This window comes from Salvelinus fontinalis, chromosome 6 (genome assembly GCF_029448725.1).
Source record: "Salvelinus fontinalis isolate EN_2023a chromosome 6, ASM2944872v1, whole genome shotgun sequence".
NCBI classification, from domain to species: domain Eukaryota; kingdom Metazoa; phylum Chordata; class Actinopteri; order Salmoniformes; family Salmonidae; genus Salvelinus; species Salvelinus fontinalis.
The window spans coordinates 53,450,332-53,472,687 of NC_074670.1; the positions used below are offsets into that span (position 1 = coordinate 53,450,332).

The following is a 22,356-nucleotide window of genomic DNA, read 5'->3' on the forward strand; positions in this document are numbered from 1 at the left end:
TGTTTCATTGATTTAACAATAGAGCTCCTATAGCCGCCTGCAAGCGTTTGTTTGTATATTTGGATCTGTCCTTGCATTTAAAAAGCAATTACGTTCATGTATCCTTGAACATTTTCCTGAATGAGGAATCGATTTTATGATAAAAAAATGGGTTTATTTTGAAGCTGTGAGATGCGCAGAGATGCATGAGGTATCTTACTCAAAGAGTAGCTTTCCCTCCATGGCGTAGAGCAGTTATGCACATTTCACTGGGTTGACACACTGCAATCTTTCCTGTCATTTATTTTCTTCACATGAAGACATGATTCAGCACCATTTTTTTTGGTACATATGTTAATGCTCGTTTCCGGTTTTGGTTTATTTTGTATGTTTCTGTCTGTGTAGTGTCAACACATTTTTGTTTTTGTGAGTGTATATCAATGTTTGTGTCTTTGGGCATCTCAAATGGCTCTATCTTGTCACTACAATCTGCCATTATTAGTTACAGGTCAAGAAGCATTGTGTGTGGCAACATCACCATTTCAGCTTCTTCTAGATATCATTTCCCTCTCTCTCCAAAACCAATGGAATTAAATTCAGATTGTCATAAACCTTCAATTTAAATTCCTATCCAAAGCTGTGAAACCTTTTCAATTCTAATTCATCATCTGTTCGACACCATGTCACCTTTGAATTGGCATTACTTCAACATTTCACTTTTAATCTAAATGAACTCCAACCCTGGTTAGCAGTGTATGGGTTACGTGTTAGCAGACATCCTCCCTCTCTAAAACAATCGTGGAAAGGGTTGAGTGTGTGTGTGTCTGCGTACGCCTAGTGTGTGGAGGTCTTTAACTTTTCAGGCCCAGGGGATGCAGGGCAAAGTGGAGTGAGTTTGACTGACAGGTCAGGGAAAACTGGAGTGGCGCGTTTGCCAAGTCGAATGGTGCCCCACAGCGCTTGGCACGAACAGAGGCAGACGCTGCCTTCTGGGGTCCCCGCTACCCAGCCAAAAATCACATTGTTGAGGTGGTCGAGGAGACAAATAACACAAAGGAACGCGTGGCACACACAGGGAACGTGAACATAGGGCCAAGTGCCTTTCATTTATCACGCTCTCTCTCTCACGACTCCACTGCTCTCTCCTTCATTTCCTCATTTGAGTTGTAGTATAATGAATTTTGTTTTTCGAGAGATGTTGGTTTTTTGGGGGTAGTTGGTATTGTTGACCTGATGAAGATTGATTCTTGTCAGAACAATTCAAATGTTTTGAAGCACCTCAAAGTCTAGGTTTCTTTAAATGAAAGCGATGACTGTATAGTAATAATTATCAGGACTCTGGGCCCTATTCAGTCACGACTACTCCAGGGTTTCTTCTTCGCAAGGCAGCATATTTGAATTATTGGAATACTACACGTGCAATTTTCTTTTTGTTTCACACAGTAAACAGGATTTGTTTTACCCACAGAAACAGCTTGTGATTGAATAGCGCCTGCTGTGTTTAGAATTGCTATGGTGGCCCTCGTCTCCACAGTACTAACCAAATGTCACCCTCCTCTCGCTCCCATTTTCTCTCCCCCTATCCCCCTCTCTGTCGTTCTACCATCTATAGCGGTGTAGGTCTGGCCCGGGCTCACTATGAAAAACAGCCCCCCTCGAACCTGCGCAAATCCAACTTCTTCCACTTTGTGTTGGCGCTGTACGACCGACAGGGCCAGCCCGTGGAGATCGAGAGGACCTCCTACATAGACTTTGTGGAGAAAGACAAAGTAAGACCAACACACACAAAGGGGAATGGGGAGGAGGGCGTGTGTGCCAGGTATAGCTGGCATTGGGGATAAAAGGGTGGCACTGGCGCTGGGATCAGCGCTATAGCACAGTGATGCTTTGAAACATGGAACGTGTAGCACACAAACTGTGGACACATTCATTTTTCTTCATGTCAAGTCAAGATCAATATTCTTTCCTTATATTCTTAATTGATTTATTATATACGCTGCAATGTAATGTAATGCATTTCTTTAGTGAATTAAATTTGTATGAATTCTATATCTTTGCATTATGATATTATTGAACAGAATTATATTATATTATATTATATATACACTCATTTGATTATATTGATTTCAATTTATTAGCATTTCATCAACTTAATTTTACAAAACAAATGTAAGATAATATACTTTATGTACAACATATATTGATTATGTCCACCTCATAAATAAAGATATTGTATGTTTTTATTTAACTGAGTTCCATATTGTAAGTATTTTTTGTAAGTCATTCAATACTAATTCAAACTATTTTGAGAAAGTACATTCATGAGAAAAGCTTTTGAGATTTCTTACAAGAACTACAACTTGGAAATAACTGAAACATGGAAAGATTGTAATCTAGACATCCAGAGAGCTGGTTGTGCATAGAAATCATTCAGATATAGAAGCACTTGCAGTTTCCAAAGAACCTGTTGGGGGGCAGTGATGAGCAGAAGGCAGAAAAGCTTGAATGAAAGCAGTTTTGATTCAGTTTTAAATCAGACATTAGAGGTACTATTTTTATTTAAGGAATTTTGATGATGAGGTTACATCTATTTTTTTTAATCTCATTTTATTTAAGCAATACAAGATAAAGAGAAAATATGATGATCCTCTTATTATTTGAAAACCCTTTGTATTCATTTTAAGCAGTCATTTGAAATATCATTTCTTGTACATTCCTTTGTTGTCTACAGCCTCTTTTCTATGAGTGTATGGCTACCTATCTGTCTGTGTTCTATTGTATTGTTCAGCTGTACCTGTGCTCTCAGTGGTAATGGTAACCCACTTCTCTACCTGCCGCCTGGGCTGTTCTGTCGTGCTGCCGGGGGGTTGTTCTCAGTAAAAGGTTACAGAGAACAGCTCCGCCCACGGTCAGGAGGGACGGCGGCCAGCTGGCACGGTCGCTCCTCCCGTCCTCCCTGCCCATTCACCTCTGCCTTGACCTCCAGCCCGCCCCTGGGCCCCAGCCAAGACTCCACGGCACATTTGGCACCGCTCAGCGAAGGGGAAGGAGAGAAATACAGAGAGAAAGAGAGAGGGAGAGAGGGATACAGAGAGGAAGAGAGAGTGGGAGAGAGAGACAGAGGGGAGCGGATGTGGCCTCTCTCCTGGTGCCTGCCTGTTGAAGAGGTGACACAAGATCAGTGAGAGTGACTTGGCCCACCTGGAAGCAGAGGTCATCGGTGACCGTGGCGACCAAAGCTAACAGGCCACTGTCACCTAGGCAATGTCTCCTCTCTCTTACGGCATCTCTCTGTATCGTTGTGGTAACAGTGTTGTTTTTCTCTCAGCCACAGTGTTGTTTTAGTTCCTACGTAAGTTTGCCCTTTTGTCGTTGCTGTTTGATTTATTCCTGGCTGGACGATACAACAGTTAGGCAGCTGGTTTGTTGTGTGCGTGTCAGCAAGGGGAGTTGGAGGAAAGATTAAGATTCCATGTTGTATCTCACTATGGCCCTGCGGTGGGAATTTGGGCCTAGCCAAGTACTCTAAAATAGCAAGGGCTTAGCAACTTCAGAAGTATAACTCAATCAGAGAATGGTGTGGATTATCCTCAGGGTTCATGGGAATAATATTGTGTTTTTAAAGACATTAATCCCCAGAATTGTCTTCCTGATTATAAAAATCTAGTAGATATCACAAAGGTTCACATTAATTAATATGTTTTCAGTAGCATACTGTTATTAGAGTGACATATTATTGTGGACACACGGGCACTGTGATTTACCTTAACTAACAACCTTCAAATTGCAAATTCATTCAACCTAAAATGAAACCTCAAGGTAATAACAGTGTTATAACAGCAAATAACAATGCTGGTTGGTTCATTGGCCTCTTATGGGATTTAAGTTTCCTCTTCAGATGATCTCTACTTGTGGATGCAGTTTTAGTCTGGCAAGTCCCCGTGACATAGGAGTTGGGATCAAGATTAGGACTTGTGGCTCAACATCTGCTTGGATTAGGACTGGGATGTTGGTCTCGTTGGACATTTTCAGTGATAGAGTAGATTGAGGCAGATGAGCGTAGATTAGGAAGGCATAGTTCCTTTTTTCCAGTTTGTTAATTTTGTTTTGAGATATTGGATTACGTACAAAACAGCAGTGGGTTGCAGTGAGTTGCCTTTGGTTCGGGGTGTCACCTCAAAAGCTGAGAGACATTTTGATAATTTTCTGTGCTTGTCTTTGACTCTTTCAGGAGTACAATGGAGAGAAGACCAACAACGGCATCCATTACAGACTACAGCTTCTTTACAGTAACGGTAAGACCACGATAATCCCTCCAAACATATTGCAGAGTTCCCTCTCTTCTCACTACTCTCTGTGGACAGATTAGTTTTATCACTTCCAGGAAAAACAACATTAAATAAAAAAGACAACACTAACATAAGTGATAATCCTTATCACATCTGGAATAGTATTTGACGACCACCAAATCCTAAAGTCTGTTTTGGTCATCGGGGGAAAGACTTGAAATTTTAACACTGATCTGTGCTCTTTGAAAGCACACTGCTTAGACCGGTTGGCATGGATTTTGTTTTGAGACCACATCGTGAGAGGAGACAGAAGACTCAACTAGTTGGTGTTCAGTACAATTCAACAGTAACCTAAATATGTAGTATATATTTTTAAAGCACACTGAAACGGTGAGAAAACACCGAAGTCTGACACAATTACAGGCAAGAAAGAGCAAAGCAACTAGCCATTTTCCATGATCCTTTTTGAATACTCCTGTCATGTTCATGTCATATTTACACTCTGTTACATAGCTAATAAAAGACAAGCAATCATGGCTGATATTTAATTTGTTTGTGAATGAGAATTCCTTGTTGTCCTAGAGGAAAAAGGCAGCGGGAGCGAGAAGAGCTCGGCAGTTACAACCGGGAACGCAATAAATAATGAAAAACTCAGGAGCACAGACTTTTGCTGAGGGGGTTAGAAAATCTTGGTCTACATGACAAGCCCGACAGAAAACATAAAATACACTATGGGGACACAAATAATAACAGAATTCATTTAGAAGACATTATTCGAAATCAGTATTTTATGTTATTCTTTCTGTGCAAGAAGTGAATTAGTATTTTAGGCTGATGTTTATATTGTTGTTGCTCAAGACATTTCATTTGGCTCAACCACACGCCTACTTCTATGCAAATGATTTACAGAGTAAGATGACGTTAACATGGTTATTCTGTCAATGGATCTTAACGTTTCATTATACCATATTGGTGTCATGTATTATTACATTGTAATTGCAGGACATCTAATACATGTTTGTGTTGTGTCTTGCAGGCATCAGGACAGAACAAGATCTGTTTGTACGGTTGATAGACTCCATGACCAAAGTGGTGAGCATTCTCCTTACACTGCAAATCATACTGCAACCAACCACCTATTGTGTACATAATGTAACATGAGTCAACCTATCCGTCCTGGGATTTGAACACAGACAACCTTCAGTCATTTTACCTGCTAAGCTAAAGTACTATCAATTTACTGTACCTCAGTGGCAAAGAACTAGTCTTGACCAGTCAGACTAGAAGACATAGGGGCAGCTGACACCAATGTAGCAACCTGGCTCCACCACACACTGTACTTTATACTCCTCCCCAGCACACCCACCCTTCCTATCCCTAGCCCACTAGGCCCTCCCTATCCCCAGCCCACTAGGCCCTCCCTATCCCCAGCCCACCCACCCTCCCTATTCCCAACCCACCAGATCTTCCCTTTCCCCATCCCACCCACCCTCCCTATCCCCAGCCCACTAGGCCCTCCCTATCCCCAGCCCACTAGGCCCTCCCTATCCCCAGCCCACTAGGCCCTCCCTATCCCCAGCCCACTAGGCCCTCCCTATCCCCAGCCCACTAGGCCCTCCCTATCCCCAGCCCACCAGGCCCTCCCTATCCCCAGCCCACCAGGCCCTCGCTATCCCCAGCCCACTAGGCCCTCCCTATCCCCAGCCCACTAGGCCCTCCCTATCCCCAGCCCACCAGGCCCTCCCTATCCCCAGCCCACCAGACCCTCCCTATCCCCAGCCCACCAGGCCCTCCTTATCCCCAGCCCACTAGGCCCTCCCTATCCCCAGCCCACCAGGCCCTCCTTATCCCCAGCCCACCAGGCCCTCCCTGTGTCGCCATGTCAGGCTGTCACAGATCGATGCGGCAACCAGGTCCTCGACAAAGCGTCAGCCACGGAAACCAATCAATAGCCCTTAATGTGCTACAGCGACGGCGCGCTGGAGACAATAATCCTGACAACAACACGAGCAGATTTCTAACACGGGTGCGCCACTCAAATCCCTCCCTCCTGCCTAGACTTGGACAGACAGACATGCAGACTTTGCATACTGTAGTGTGTCCTCCTGCAGACAGGCAGCCCTGTAGCTGCCAGTGGGGGGGCCCGGGTCTATTGATTGGCTGTTGTGTGTTAGAAGCCTCTTCTCAGACACTCCTATTGGCAAATTCAGCTGTAATACTGTATGGAATGCATTTACCTGGAAGGCAGTATGTGGCACACAATAGGAATACAAATAATCTCACTTTTATGGTGAATGTTTGGGCAAATATATCTGTTTGATATCCCCCTCAATCTGCTCTGTCATCCTCCAAAAAGCTGAATCTTGAGTCTTGACCTTTTTTGACATGATGGTATTACTCACACACCTCCATGAAAACTCTTAGACTAGCTCCAGGGGGTGGAGCGGCTACTTGAATCAGAAATTATGATGTATAAATATCGACCCGATACCCCCCACATCTTCTCTCCTCCCTCCTCCTCACACACATTCCCACTCCCATTCTCTCGTCCCCATCGCAATCCCCACCCCTTCTGGCGAAATTGGACGATTTTAATATAGAGGAAGGGAGGCTGGGAGGAATCAATAATGCAGAAGTGGTCGTTATCCTAAAAGTATTGTCCCCTTGGGGTGTATGTGTGTGTTTGTGTATATGTGTGTGTGTGTGTTTGTGTGTGTGTGTGTGCGTGCGTGCGTCCGTGCTTGTCGGGGGCAACCGACCACCTAGGTGGACGAGGTAGGGTTAGGTCATTGGGTGAGTGAAAGGAGTGGGATAAAGCACTCCCTCCATCCCTCCATCCCTCCGGCAGCAGAGGTATAGAGAGAATGAAAGAGGGAGCAGCTCCTCTCAGTGGTCATTCGTCATCCAGGGCCGACATGACAGCTCCAGTGAAGGATGCCCAGGGGGTGGCATGTCTCTTACGGGGCCTAGCACGACCATCTGTCTGGGAGGGGTGCATGAGTGGACGGGTGGAGGACCGGCCGGGCCGTTCTACAGCACGTGGCCTTCCACTAAAGGAGGGCTGCCCTGTCAACAGCCCCCTCCATCTCTCCAGTCTAGCCTCCTATTAATAATCAAATCAAATAAAATTTTATCTGTCACATACACATGGTTAGCAGATGTTAATGCGAGTGTAGCGAAATGCTTGTGCTTCTAGTTCCGACGATGCAGTAATATCTAACAAGTAATCTAACAATTTCACAACAACTACCTTATACACACAAGTGTAAAGGAATTAATAAGAATATGTACAAAAAATTATATGGATGAGCGATGGCCGAACGGCATAGGCAAGATGCAGTAGATGTATAGAGTACAGTATATACTGTACATATGAGATGAGTAATCTAGGGTATGTAAACATCATATAAAGTGGCATTGTTTAACGTGGCTAGTGATACATTTATTACATCCAATTTTTAATTATTAAAGTGGATACAGACTTGAGTCAGTATGTTGGCAGCAGGCACTCAATGTTAGTGATGGCTGTTTAACAGTCTGATGGCCTTGAGATAGAAGCTGTTTTTCAGCACCTGTACTGACCTCGCCTTCTGGAGGATAGCGGGGTGAACAGGCAGTGGCTCGGGTGGTTGTTGTCCTTGATGATCTTTTTGGCCTTCCTGTGACATCGGGTGCTGTAGGTGTCCTGGAGGGAAGGTAGTTTGCCCCCGGTGATGCGTTGTGCAGACCTCATCACCCTCTGAAGAGCCTTACGGTTGTGGGCGTAGCAGTTGCCGTACCAGGCGGTGATACAGCCCGACAGGATGCTCTCGATTGTGCAGCAGTAAAAGTTTGTGAGTGTTTTTGGTGATAAGCCAAATTTCTTCAGCCTCCTGAGGTTCTTCATCACGCTGTCTGTGTGGGTGGACCATTTCAGTTTGTCCGTGATGTGTATGCCGAGGAACTTAAAATGTCCACCTTCTCCACTACTGTCCCGTCGATGTGGATAGGGGCTGCTCCCTCTGCTGTTTCCTGAAGTCCACGATCATCTCCTTTGTTTTGTTGACGTTGAGTGAGAGGTTATTTTCCTGACACCACACACCAAGGGCCCTCACCTCCTCCCTGTAGGCCGTCTCGTCGTTGTTGGTAATCAAGCCTACCACTGTAGTGTCGTCTGCAAACTTGATGATTGAGTTGGAGGTGTGCATGGCCACGCAGTCATGGGTGAACAGGGAGTACAGGAGCGGGCTGAGAACGCACCCTTGTGGGGCCCCAGTGTTGAGGATCAGCGGGGTGGAGATGTTGTTTCCTACCCTCACCACCTGGGGGCGGCCTGTCAGAAAGTCCAGGACCCAGCTGCACAGGGCGGGGTCGAGCAACACTTTTTTTTTACAGTCCTGTTTTAGCTGGTATTTACCTCATGGTTACAGTGGGACTTACACTAATAAAGTGTCATCCATTTCTATTGTCGTTATTTAGCAGGCACTGATAACGAACATATGCACAAAGCCTTTCCAATAATATGTAGTCAGAACCTTTACAGGGCTATGATCAGAAATTGTACAGTGCAAGCACAAGTTTGAGTACAGTGACCCAAAGAAGACTTGTACGATTCCCATAAGGCTTAACAAACATAAATACCTGCTGCTCTTTTCTTCTCCTCAGGCGATCCTCTACGAGGGCCAGGACAAAAACCCAGAGATGTGCCGCGTCCTTCTCACCCACGAGATCATGTGCAGGTGAGTGCCACTCTATAACCCACTGCTAACCAATAAGGGAAAATACAGCCTTTAAAGGGATACGCCACCCCAAAATCAAGGGTCCACAGATTCTTCTGGTTCATATAGCAGAATCCACGTACACATATTATTGACTCCAGGCCATTTCCTGGCAAACATTTATGTTGGGGTGAACTTTCACTTTAAGTGATCATCACAGGGCTCAAGGTTACCTCAGCCCACTAGTCTAGCTGACTTCCATATGTCTAAAGTCCTATTTGTCACAATCACTGAATTACATCCATGAAGGAGCTTCCTAATTCCTCTATATCTTTGGGCTCCAGGTATACCTTTTCGTGCTATATGCATCTCACTATACAGCCCTATAGGGTTGTCCTCATTAAATAAGTATATTTGGATTGAAGACCATGCTGAGTACTTATTTGCCCACTGTGTGTCTGCCGGATGGGGGCCCATGTTAATGGGGGGGTTATGTGTGTGTGTGTGTGTGGTTTGATCGAGATTGGCTGGGAACAGGTCTGTAGGGGGGTTGGTTGGAGCCTGGTAGGAGTGAGTGTTAATTATGCAATACAGGAAGTGTGTGTGTGTGTGCCGCCCTGGACGCTGGGGGGTTGAGGAGCTTCACGCCTTGGCCCACAAGAAGCCTCAGCTGGGTATACTAAAAAGAAGAGGGAGGAGGAGGCGGTTGAGGTCGACTCTGCCTTTTGCCATTTCCACTGACTCAGTCATCACTGTTGGAACCCAGTTGCCTATGTATTATTTTGCTATGTAAACAAGATCAATTCATGCAAAGCCTGAATCTGGAAGTTTCTGGGGTAAGACGCAAGAGCATTCTCCTAACACTGTGAGAAGCCACTTTTTGATTGGTTGGATCAATAAACAAATATTTACAGGTCCAGAAACAAAGAAACATTCAGCTGAGAAAGTTCTATTAAAGTTCTCACAGCGCTGGAAGAATGCTGATTTGTCCCACCATGGAAACCCCCAGTCTGTTATTTTGAATTAATAAGGAAGGCTTTTAGTCATTATCGTACTAATGCTATGAACTAGCTGGGGAAACCATATTGTGTCTTATCTGAGGGCTATCTCACGGTTATCTCATGCATCTTGTTTCGCGCTTCAAAGCTGATTTCAAACAGGGCATGGAATGACATTCACTGTTTTTTAAATTCCGTTGAAAACGGTTGATATCGAAGATGCGGGGTATTCTTTGAGAGACGGACCCATTGTCTCTTCCTTGGAGATCCCCCCTCGGATACGAGGCTTCATTTTCATAATGACGGTTCCACTCATAGTCGGTCATTAAGTGATTGAGTGCGATTATTAACCATCATTCCCCTGATGAATGGCGTCTTCCCATTGGCTAATGAGAAGGGGATGAGAGACACGCACTCTTTCTTCATCTATCTCTATCTCCCCTTCTGTCTCCCAGGTGACAGGGACGTGATGGTTGTGGTGTCTTTATCTAGTCCCGCCTGGTGTTGCTACCTGGCTCGCTGCTGTATAAAGTAACACACTCAACCTGCAGAGGAAGTATACTGTAGCAGCTGGTAGGGACCTGCTCAGGCATGACCATGTGGTCCCTGGTGGTGGCACATGCTAGTTCTGCTTGGAGGCTTGTACCTTTTTCTAGAACTCTCTGAAGACAGAGGAGTTTTCTCATCTTAGAGTTAAAAGCACTGAACCACCTGAGAGGTTTTACAATTGAAAAGATTTTCAACAAGTTTGTTAGTTGTTAATTAGATAGACATGACAAAGTTATAGATTGTAGGATCAAAATGGAAGAACTTGTACTGAACTTTGCATTAAAAGGCCTTTATTTAAGCATCAAAATATCACTGCTTGACATACACAAAAATATGAACTTAAAGGAACGTTATATAGTTTTTGTGCATCTTTGAGTGATGTTCTATCGGTTCCCTGGGTCATTTCATGTTTTCCTGTGTAAAACAGGCAGACATACAGCGGGTATGACGAGTTTTGCATCTACGGCAATAGCTCAGATACACGTGAAAACAGGAAATGACTCCGGGAATCGATAGAACATCACTCAGAGACATTCAAAATAGGTGAATCTTTCTTTTAAATATGTCAGTAGTTGATTAGTAAGTGGATTTAATTGTCACTATATTCCACTTAATGTGACTTGCATTGGCTCATGATACCAACACAGCATTTTCCCCATTCTTTAATTTGAGACCAGCTCTTCCAAAATCACCAAAAGGGGCTGTGTGGTAGTCAGTTGGCATGGGCCAGTCATCGGAGGACTGTACTATGGACTGGGCTCGGTGCACCAGCCCCGGTGCCAGGCTGGAAGAAGACACGCCGTGTGAGAGAGTAAGGCTTGCCACGGGCGTCCTCTCCCAGCCAAGCCGGCTGCCTGCCTGCCTGGATACCGCATATCATTACTTCTGGCCATGGCCCTCATGTTTGGGCTGGGCAATTACAGCACTTGCCCTTTGAAAACCAGCCTTCCATTGACAGCCATTCACTGTGTTCGCGTCTTATCACAGGCCTGTGATCCAACAGACTGGCTCTGTTCCCCCTCCCTCTGATGCCCGTCTTCAGGTTCCTCAGGGAGCCTTTGAAGGCTTCTCTTGTTTTTTAAAGCTGAACTCTGATAGTTCAGCTTCAAAAAATGCTGAGACAACCTAGTTTGGTGCTTAAGTAGATTCCACTTGTGGGGATAATTTGAAGTGTGCCTGGCTGGCTGGAGAGCCAATGGTAATGATGCTATTGACCAAGGCATGGTGCCCATCTGGAGCTAAAACTGGCACGCCAGGCTCACTTCTTATTGTAGATTCGGTGTGGGTCCTTTTTTTGCTATATCGACAAATCGTCAAGTAGGCTACAGTATCTGTGATTTTGGCCTCTGGTTCTGTGCTGTGGAACTCACTGGACCAGCACTGCTCATGCTCAGGCTCATGTCTTGAGTACTATATCTCGGCTGTAGCTGAAGAAACCATAGTAACGTTGACTGGATATCCTGTACTATATCTCGACTGTAGCTGAAGAAACCATGGTAACGTTGACTGGATATCCTGTACTATATCTCGACTGTAGCTGAAGAAACCATAGTAACGTTGACTGGATATCCTGTACTATATCTCAACTGTAACTGAAGAAACCATGGTAACTTTGACTGGATATCCTGTACTATATCTCGACTGTAGCTGAAGAAACCATTGTAACGTTGACTGGATATCCTGTACTATATCTCGACTGTAGCTGAAGAAACCATGGTAACGTTGACTGGATATCCTGTACTATATCTCGACTGTAGCTGAAGAAACCATGGTAACGTTGACTGGATATCCTGTACTATATCTCGGCTGTAGCTGAAGAAACCATAGTAACGCTGACTGGATATCCTGTACTATATCTCGACTGTAGCTGAAGAAACCATAGTAACGCTGACTGGATATCCTGTACTATATCTCGGCTGTAGCTGAAGAAACCATAGTAACACTGACTGGATATCGAGTGTTGTTGTCTTGTGGGGCTCATCTGACTCACTGGCCTGTGTTCTCAGTCATTAGCTAGCCGGGGTGTTAGCCTGCTCGGGCCCGGGGGGAAACGTCATTAAGGCGGTATTGTGGACGCTCAGCCAAGGTTTGTTTTCGTGTGCGAAGGGCGCCAGGTCCCCCGAGGGGCCCGGCAGTGCTCCTGGGGTCCAGTTTGTTTATAACACTTCTTTCTCAGTTTGAGGAGGTTGTCACCACAGCAGCACCATTGGGTTTCCAATGCTAATTGGTCTCCTGGAACTTTGCTAATGGTTCCAAGTAGCTGTGGGAATAAATTATTGTGGCACGCTCTATGGCAACAGTCACACACACAAAGACCAGGCAAGAAAACAGTGCTCAGTTTGTTTTTCTTCTACTTACAGATCAAACAATGTGATAAATGATTTATAAACTGGGTTCATTTGGCATTCGGTGGCTCGATTTGAAGCTTGTTTGTCAAATGACAATTTGATTCATGACAGCATGGGGTGAGTGTGTTGGCATAATTGGTCCTCGGCTGGTCATGCAATACGATTCATTTTTAAGAATAAGAGGGTTTGTTTCAATTACCTTTAGAATAACACATTTATATTTAAAATGGGACCTAAGTTATTGTAACAACCCCACAGAATCAGGACTCCCATTTCAATTTAGTCACTACATGAAACAACGGATTTTGAACGTAAATGTACAAAATGCATATATTCAATCGAAATAAATGTACTGAATCCAATGTAATTATCACTAAATGGACTGCTAAACTTCTAGAAAGTAGTACCACTACCAACAAAGCATTGTGTGAACGGAAAGCCCCTCTTTCAGTTCACACAATATAATTACACTAGCTTCAATCCGAATGAATGGGAAAACAATCCCTACACCCAATATCCACCAGATGCATATGCATTTTGTTTGGCCGGATGTCTGGCCCACATTTTCCGTACGTTACGCACATGTGCTTCACTTTTCATCCAGCTAAAAGCTAGCTAGCTAGTCATCGCAAGGTAAAGCAATGCACAAGTTGAAAATATTGACGCACGCGGCCTAGTGTGGCACCCCCAACGTAGCGTTGCGGACTGCTCCATTGAAAATGAAAGACTTCCATCAGAACGCAAAGAGTTTGATGCATCTGGTGGTCACGAGGCGTCATTGTCCACTATTGCATGGTGACCAACCACCACAGAAGAGCACATTTGGCTGAATTCAGACCCCCTTTTGAAACGGCATGCCACCACATGAGCAGTTGGGTAGGGGCAGAGAGGCAGTGGCGCAGACCTGGGAAGGACCAGGGTGGCCATGGTGATGGCACGGGGGGCAGGATGGACGAGCGGAGGGGATGGAGAGAGAGGGAGATGGCTCAGCACCGGGCCGGCTGGGCCATCACTGGGCGCTGTCCAAACTGTCAACAAGTCAATGAGAGTGACCTTGGTTGGACCCCTGCTCAGCTGGATCGTGGGTCAAGGTGGGGGGACGAGGGTTCGGGGTACAGAGGGGTGAGGAGGAGAAGAAGGGGAGGACAACGTGCCTGACACTCAGCAGATTGTACATGGTTCCTCCCTGACTCCATAGCATGCTGGCGGTATGCCCACTGTTACCAGAGACAGTCCAACAAATGATAGCAGCAAATGACAGTAAATGTTTTTAGTAAACGTGAGTGTGATAATCATTCGTGTCATTCTTTTTCTCCTAGTCGTTGTTGTGACAAGAAGAGCTGTGGAAACCGCAATGAGACGCCCTCTGACCCGGTCATCATTGACAGGTAAGGACACCTTTTTTCCCTCCTTCTGTCTTTCACCGGTAGAACAACTTTGACAGTGGGCCCAAGCAGGTAAGCAGGACCAGGTCTTCGTGGTTGTGTCTGTTTCATTGGGCCTGTCAGGCTGGCTGGGTTATAGTGACCTCCTCCAAAAGGACAGTATTGGCCTCCGAGGGCACAGAGCTCATTACCAAATCCATGTTGGCTCGTTAGACTGAGCTTGGAGAATGGCCAGGGACAAGAGAGCTAGGTGCCCGGAAACCAGTGACCCACACATACAGTCAAAACAGACGCACACGCACACGCACATGCACATGCAGACACACACACACACACACACACACACACACACACACACACACACACACACACACACACACACACACACACACACACACACACACACACACACACACACACACACACACACACACACACACACACACACACACACACACACACACGTCTTCTCACCTCTTGTTGCCATGGGGTGCCTTTGATAGGTGTTGCAGTCCAAAGCCACAGAGATTGTGTCACGCTGTGTTTTCAGGAATCAGGGTCAGATCGCATATTATTTCCTCTAGTCATATCTCTAGCATATATCTTCACAACGACGCTACTTTCAACATACACACACTAACACGCACGACTACATACCACACACACACATGCAGGACTCCACACCACACACAAACACATGCATCACACAAATACATATCCATTCACTCTGAAATCCCAACAGGCCAATCCCAGGGTAGAGATCTGCAGGAATGTCCTGTCCCGTCAACTAGAGTGTGTGTGTCAGTGGTCACCCCAACATCGCTACGCTCGTTATACGCCTCCCAAACAATTCCGAAGTGTTTATCAGCGACAAGCCCGGCTCTTGATTTAGTGGCGGACGGCCTGTATCACTGCATTTTAGTGCCCTTTTAAGAAGTACAGGATTTATGGGGACGCCGTCTCAAGCTCCTTAAAACAACAGATAAATCAGTTAGCCAGGGTGGCAGGGTGGGTGGAGGGTTGCTATTGGTGACCAGCGATGCAAATCACCCCCATCAGTCGCCACTGTAAAGCAGTTAATGCTGGCAATTCATGACTCTCCCCCCCCCCCTACATGCACACATGCAGACTCTCTATCTCACACACACACGCACACACGCACACACGCACACACACACACACACACATACACCTCTGTTGTTTCAAAGGATCTGCAGACCCTGTAAATCAAGCTCTGATTCTGCTCTGCTCTTTCACCTCCTCTCCTAGGATCATCGTTGATAAACACTAACACTAGCACACTAGCACACACACACACACACACACACACACACACACACACACACACACACACACACACACACACACACACACACACACACACACACACACACACACACACACACACACACACACACACACACACACACACACACACACACACACACACACATACATACACTAACACACACACACACATAATCAAATGCATGCAAGTGCACACACACTACCTGTATAGCCAGCATGTGACTATTTAATGATGAAATTGAAGGCTCTTCATTCAGAAAACAATCTTATGAGTGTTTGGTGACAGTGTCCTCTTTTCTCTTGCCATCATTGACTCTGCATTACTCCTGCCTTAAACATGTCTTACATGCCTTCTCTGTGACATATCACATTGGACATACACACTTGCCCCTATAAGCAGCATAAAGGATGGGTAGGGGGTACATTTAGTTGGTTGGACTCTGAGGTCGACCCTCCATCTAAAACCAGGAAGCAGTTTGTATCTAGGGCTATCATTTAATGGGGAGAATCCTGCCGAAGCAAGCAGAAAGCGCCAAAGGGCCGAGGTGAAATATTGTGTTGCGGGCCTTTAAACAGGTGTTAATACAAGCTAATATTGCATTTAGATGGCCGTCCAGTTCCCCGAGTGGGACCATAAATTCTCAGAAACTGTCAGAGCTTACTGGGGGACCAGTGGCTAATTACCCAGTATAGACCTCACTGGCCCTAATCTACCTCCGTCTCCCCCTATCTTCCCCCTCTCCCTTCACCCTCTTACCGTAATGGGCCTGCTGGACATGGGAGATATGCCCCCCCCCCCCCCCCAACTCACTCACCCCCTCCCACTTCCACTAGGACCATTTGCTGCTTTTGATGTCATTCTCTCAGGGTTAAGTGGCGAGGGACATGGGAGATGGAAAGAGGCGCCCTCACCATTCAACGTCCCTTCATTCCCCCACCCCTCACAGCTCTCCATGATCTGTTCTACAGTACGAACCACTAGCCATCCCCTACAGTCTGTCAATGGACATTTGTTTAGGGCTGTCCCTCTTGGTGTCAATTGGTCTTTATGAGTGACTCGCGAAGCTGCCCATCATTCGTTGTACCGGTTGTAGGGGAATTATGCAAGCTCTCTTGGAAGTAAATCCTGACATATATATTAAAACCCCCTCATATTTCACATGCTCATCAATAGACTAGAGATGTAAAGGAATGTCATCTATCAGGTGCCGACGTCTGCTAGCGTGTGGACACAGACAACGTGTATGTGTGGGGATGCGTGCATGCACGTTTTCAGGGCTGGACTGACTGACCGCTCCAAGTGAGGGTTAACTCTGCTGGGGGTGATGGGGTTATCAGCCTCTCCGGATCCTTCCCAGCAATCACAGCCTATTGATCGACCAGCGAGCACATGGGAGCCGGCCAGATTAAGAGTATAGATTTACAATAAAAGCAGGACATTACTCGGCACAGCCTGGGTAGAAATTGAAAAAAAAAAAAAAAAGAGGTTCTGGAAGTGGGATGAGTCAGGGCCGAGAGAGAGGAAGGGGTTGCCAGGTTTGGGAGGGGGTCGTTGCCAGGTTTTATGGGTCGTTTGACCGGGGTTATGTTTTTAGGAGACAGGTTATGGGTGCAAGTGCTATTACATGATTTTGCATTGGGCTTTATGCATGTTATTGAAGACAGTTGCTCACTTGTAGACATTGTTTTAATGGATTTTATCACATAGGCATATTGAGGGTCACCTGGTCTGGTGTTGCCGTTAGGGTATATCAGGGGCGATGGGTGGGGGGATGAGACACAGTGTGTGTGTATGTGTGTGTGCGTGCGTGCGTGCGTGCGTGCGTGCGTGCGTGCGTGCGTGTGTGTGTGTGTGTGTGTGTGTGTGTGTGTGTGTGCGTGTGTGTGTGTGTGTGCGTGTGTATGTATGTTCAGGGGGTGGGGGGTCAGAGACAGTGGTGTAGGTGTAAAATATGGATGGGGGACTGTTGAAAGCTCCTGCAGGTGGCCTGGTCTTCTGGTTCAATTATTCAGTGTATCCTGTCCCTCACACAAGGGGGGACGGCCTACCACTGCTTCTTCACGACTTTCAGGAACCAAAAGCAAAATGGTCTTTAAGAGGAGGAGAGAGAGAGAGAGAGAGAGAGAGAGAGAGAGAGAGAGAGAGAGAGAGAGAGAGAGAGAGAGAGAGAGAGAGAGAGAGAGAGAGAGAGAGAGAGACGACTTGTTTGATCTGAGCACTGATGGTGGCAGGACTAGCACCGGGGACAGGAGAAATTAGGTCATTTGACACTGTGAGGTGTGTGTGTGTGTTCATGTGAGAGGTACCTGCAGTGTGTTTACAGTACTGTAATCATATCAATGACTGCCACCCCTCTGGCTCTGCTAAGTGATGCAAAAACTCAACGTGAAGTCATTTGTTTTCTCTTCCCCGTAATTCATCACTATATACAGTAGATAGCCACTCCTCCCGACTCCTAGTACTGTAGCTCTTCTCGGTGTGTGTGTGCTCATGTATTTATGTGTTTGTGTCTGGGTTAGCCCAGACGACCTTGACGACTGCTCCACAGGGTAAGAGGGAAATATCAGTGCCAGTGTTTGTGGTTCACCCCTCTCGCCTTTCAGCAGGGTATCTATTCCAACCTACGCACACACACACACACACGCACGCACACACGCACGCACACACACACACACACACGCACGCACGCACGCATGCACGCACACACACATGCATAGACACACACACAAACACACACACACACTGCAGCTACCCCAATATAATCCCCCCCACAACCATAGCCACGATCGCACTTTACCCCGGGATAACATGATACCACTAGTTGCCTCTGGTGAACAATGCTCCCACAAAAACATGTTATTGTTCCTACCTCTATTTGGCGTGAACACATTTTGCTTTGCTTCTCTGAGGAGATGTAATATTCATATCCACCCCGTATGACTCTCCAACTTGTTAATGAATCTTTGCATTTTCCTCAAGGAGGCGGAATCTCCTCCAGCAAATTATTCAAATACAGATGTTGCCATTAAACAATCATCCTCCATTTTCCATTCAGAGGAGTGCTTTCCAGTCCCTTAAAACCTGAAGGCTCTGTGAGTATAACACACTTCACTCTCCCTCTGTTGCATGGGGGCTCGGAAGCTGGCAAGTCACCCTGTTGGCAGGCGGTGGGGAACAGAAGGGTTGTTTTGCTACCTGTCCTAGCGTTCACAGCTTGTGGTAATATCCGTCTGGGTGATTCCATGGAGCCAGGGCCTCCAGCGGGTGCCCAGGGTGGGGCATGGCTGATGTGATGCGGGGGGGGGGGGGGGGGTTGCCCATAAACCAATTCACCAGTGGGGAAAAGATATCTTGCCACTCAGAGTAGCGCTCCATGTGGGGGCATGGGAACTGGGGAAATCCCTGGTCCTGGCAGGGCCCCCCCCCCCCCGCCCCCGAAGGCCTGGCAGCCGCTAAACTCGCCTGCCTTCCCTCCAGAGCCTGCCTGTCACTAATGCTGCCGTTATCCCTCGCTAGCCGTTGGTGAGAGAAAAGCTATCGATCCCCGTTTGTTGACATATGGCTGCCTCCCGTGGCTTTCAAAGAGCCAACACGGAGTGGGATGTAATCTGTAAACATCACCAGGGACCCCTCACCGAGCCCCCCACTCCCGCCCAGTCATCGACTCAACAGGCCAGGCTTAGCCGGAATGCCTTAGCACCCCAAACACCCACCTGCTCCCCCCATCCCCCCTTCCCAGTCCTTTACCTCAATCCAATCTGGGCCATTGGCTCTGTTCTGCCCAGCGATCTGTGTGCCATGGAAGATAGCTCTCCACTTTCTTTAACTCAGCTGATTGTGAAACCATGGGGCAGCAGCCTACTACTATGATGATTCACCTCTGATACCGGCCAACTCCCTCATCCACAATGGGTTCTCTCTCTCTCTTTCCTTCCATCTCTCTCTCTCCCCCTCTCTCTCGCTAATCAGCCGAGTGTTTACCCAATTAAGAATGCACAGTTAACCCTCCATTCTGTCCAACCCCCACCGACACGCACACACAGACACACAGACACACAGACACACAGACACACAGACACACAGACACACAGACACACAGACAGACAGACAGACAGACAGACAGACAGACAGACAGACAGACAGACAGACAGACAGACAGACACACACACACACACACACACACACACACACACACACACACACACACACACACACACACACACACACACACACACACACACACACACACACACACACACTCAGTGGTTAATCAGGAGGAGGAGTGAGGTGTGGCTAATTAAGTCGGTCCATCCATGAGCCCAGTCCTGCCAAACAGATGTGATGAGGTGAGGAGGTCATTTGATGCAGGATAAGAGCTGCTAGCTTGTATGAATGCACTTATAGTGCCTATTATCACCCCATAGTGCATTATAAGCCTTGCTATAAGCATTCATAACAGCTAACGGCCCGCAGGTTGTATGTAACCCCTGATATACAGTATAGCCCTAAAAACAGTGCCTGACTTGAAAATAAGAGTCTGTTGCTGGTTCACATCCCTGTCTGCTGGGGGTTTCACCCTTGAGTAAGACACTTAACCTTCATAGCTGGAGCATACATTCATCTTTATGGATATCTAACATGGTGAACAACCCCTCAGATTATGAAGCTCGGTCTGCGATGGAAGGTAGTTCATTTCATTGGCAAGCAGGTTTCATTTTTCATCCTTTGGATTTTTCGTAGTGTGAGGGTGCAATCTGGACCCGGCATGCCCGAACCAGCCACAACAGTGCCAGAGAGGAAGGGAAGGTGGGAGCGAAACAGTGGATGGAGGAAAAAAAGGGTGGATGTGTGGATGAGGAGGGACTGGGGGGGTGGTGTGAGGGAGTGAGAATGAGACAGGATGGGGGGAGGAGGACAGAGGGAGAGAGGGATGGATGGAGAGAGGGAGGGTGGAAGAGGAGCAGATTAAGAGGGTATTGATTTCTATATAAAGATTCAGAGATTTGATATGATGAGGGTCGCAGGAGAGGGGCCGGCCGCTGGAGAGAGAGAGAGAGAGAAAGAGAGAGAGAGAGAGAGAGAGAGAGAAAGAGAGAGAGATTGAGAGAGAGAGAGTGCACACTGGGGGAAGTCGAAGGGAACCATTGCATCACCGTAAACAGTCCTAGCCCCCAGAGCTCATCAGTAACACCGGCTCACAGGATCAACACAGATGACACCCATATAGTTAGAATTGATGATCAACTTACAAACTAGGAAATAGAACATGGTATCATGTTTATAAACCTAGTGCTTACCTCTCATAGGGCTTAACCTGTGAACCAATAGCATCCCAAAACCAATCCAATGGCAATATTACATAGAAACATTTCACCAAGAGATGTAGTTGCACCATCTCCCAGAGACAGTTTAACTGGGGACAAAACAGTCAGTGATGCAGTTATTGAATCAGAAACCAAACCATGATATTTTATCTTTATTGCTCAGATGGAATTCTTTAGAGTTTTCCCACTATATTGTAGTGTAGGTTGTCTATCAAGTTGAGTCTTTTAGCAGTGGGGGTTAGAGACAGTTTAAGTCCTCCAGTTTCTAAGGTTTGTCTCTTTGTGTGTGTGAATCAAGACTTTGTTATGCACTTTCTACATATCTCTCAGGGGATGCAGGATCATCTATATTTCATGCTCCTCTGATGCCAGGCAGGATGAGACCCTATTGCTTTCACCACCCTCTCCTCACACACACACACGCACACACACACGCACGCACGCACGCACGCACGCACACACACACACACACACACACACACACCAATCAATAGTCACACCCCCACATGCACGCATTCACCCACACGGGAGCGCGCAGACGCAAGCATGTGCACACATGTTAACACAGAAAACACAGACATAACAAACAAAATGGAGGCTCAAAGCTATAGTAAAATGTGTGTTTACATGCACTCAGTCATAGACATATAGACATATGCTTATAAAACATATAAAACCCTTATAAAACTCTTATAAAACATTTATAAAACCCTTATAAAACCCATGTTAAACCCTTATAAAACATATAAAACAAAGATACATGTACATACAGTAGACCTTACGCCACCCTGTCTACACTCGTATCCTTCTCCACAAAGGGTTTCACACACACACACACACACACACACACACACACACACACACACACACACACACACACACACACACACACACACACACACACACACACACACACACACACACAACACAACACAACACAACACAACACAACACAACACAACACAAATCAATACCAATTTATAATTCAGGATTGCTGGAGTTTGGGTTTTAGGGCATGCTGGCTTCCAGCCTTCATAAATATTCCAGTGTTATTGACTTGATCCGAATGATTTGGAGATTTCTTTCCTTCTTCTCCCCTTCCCCCCTTTACTTGTTTCAGGGTGCTGAGCAATAAAGTTTGCTTTTATTTATTCCCTTTGAGTTAGAGATGAGAGGCCTAAGTGGATAGGAATTTGATCACTGGAATGAAATAAAGTGGATAATAGCAGACATAGGCCGAAGCCTCGACAAATCTAGGGAGAGCTGTGCTACACGTGCCCGGGATTGGGTTAAGCGGAGTATTTGTCTGCACCGCGTCTCGTCCGTCTGCTTCAGTGATCTGGGCTCCAACACGGCTTTGTGCCCCTTAGTGCAAACATGTCGTCTTGTAAGACATTGATTATTGGGATCTGAGAGGCAAATAGTAGAGTGTAGCCTTTCGGTTAGTGAGCATGGCAGACATATTACTTACATTTACA

At 46.3% G+C, this 22,356-nt stretch overlaps 1 protein-coding gene across 8 annotated transcripts in view; it reads left to right on the plus strand.

Moving 5' to 3' along the window:
- The window catches only part of LOC129858125 (transcription factor COE3-like), a 104,453-nt gene that overhangs the window by 10,458 nt on the left and 71,639 nt on the right, over positions 1-22,356 (plus strand). For all 8 annotated transcript variants that reach the window (XM_055927105.1, XM_055927107.1, XM_055927109.1 and 5 more), the window contains exons 2-6: positions 1,592-1,748; positions 4,211-4,274; positions 5,305-5,360; positions 8,913-8,986; positions 14,180-14,248. In XM_055927105.1, coding sequence (XP_055783080.1) covers positions 1,592-1,748; positions 4,211-4,274; positions 5,305-5,360; positions 8,913-8,986; positions 14,180-14,248 — 420 coding nt within the window. The remainder of the gene's footprint in view (positions 1-1,591; positions 1,749-4,210; positions 4,275-5,304; positions 5,361-8,912; positions 8,987-14,179; positions 14,249-22,356) is intronic.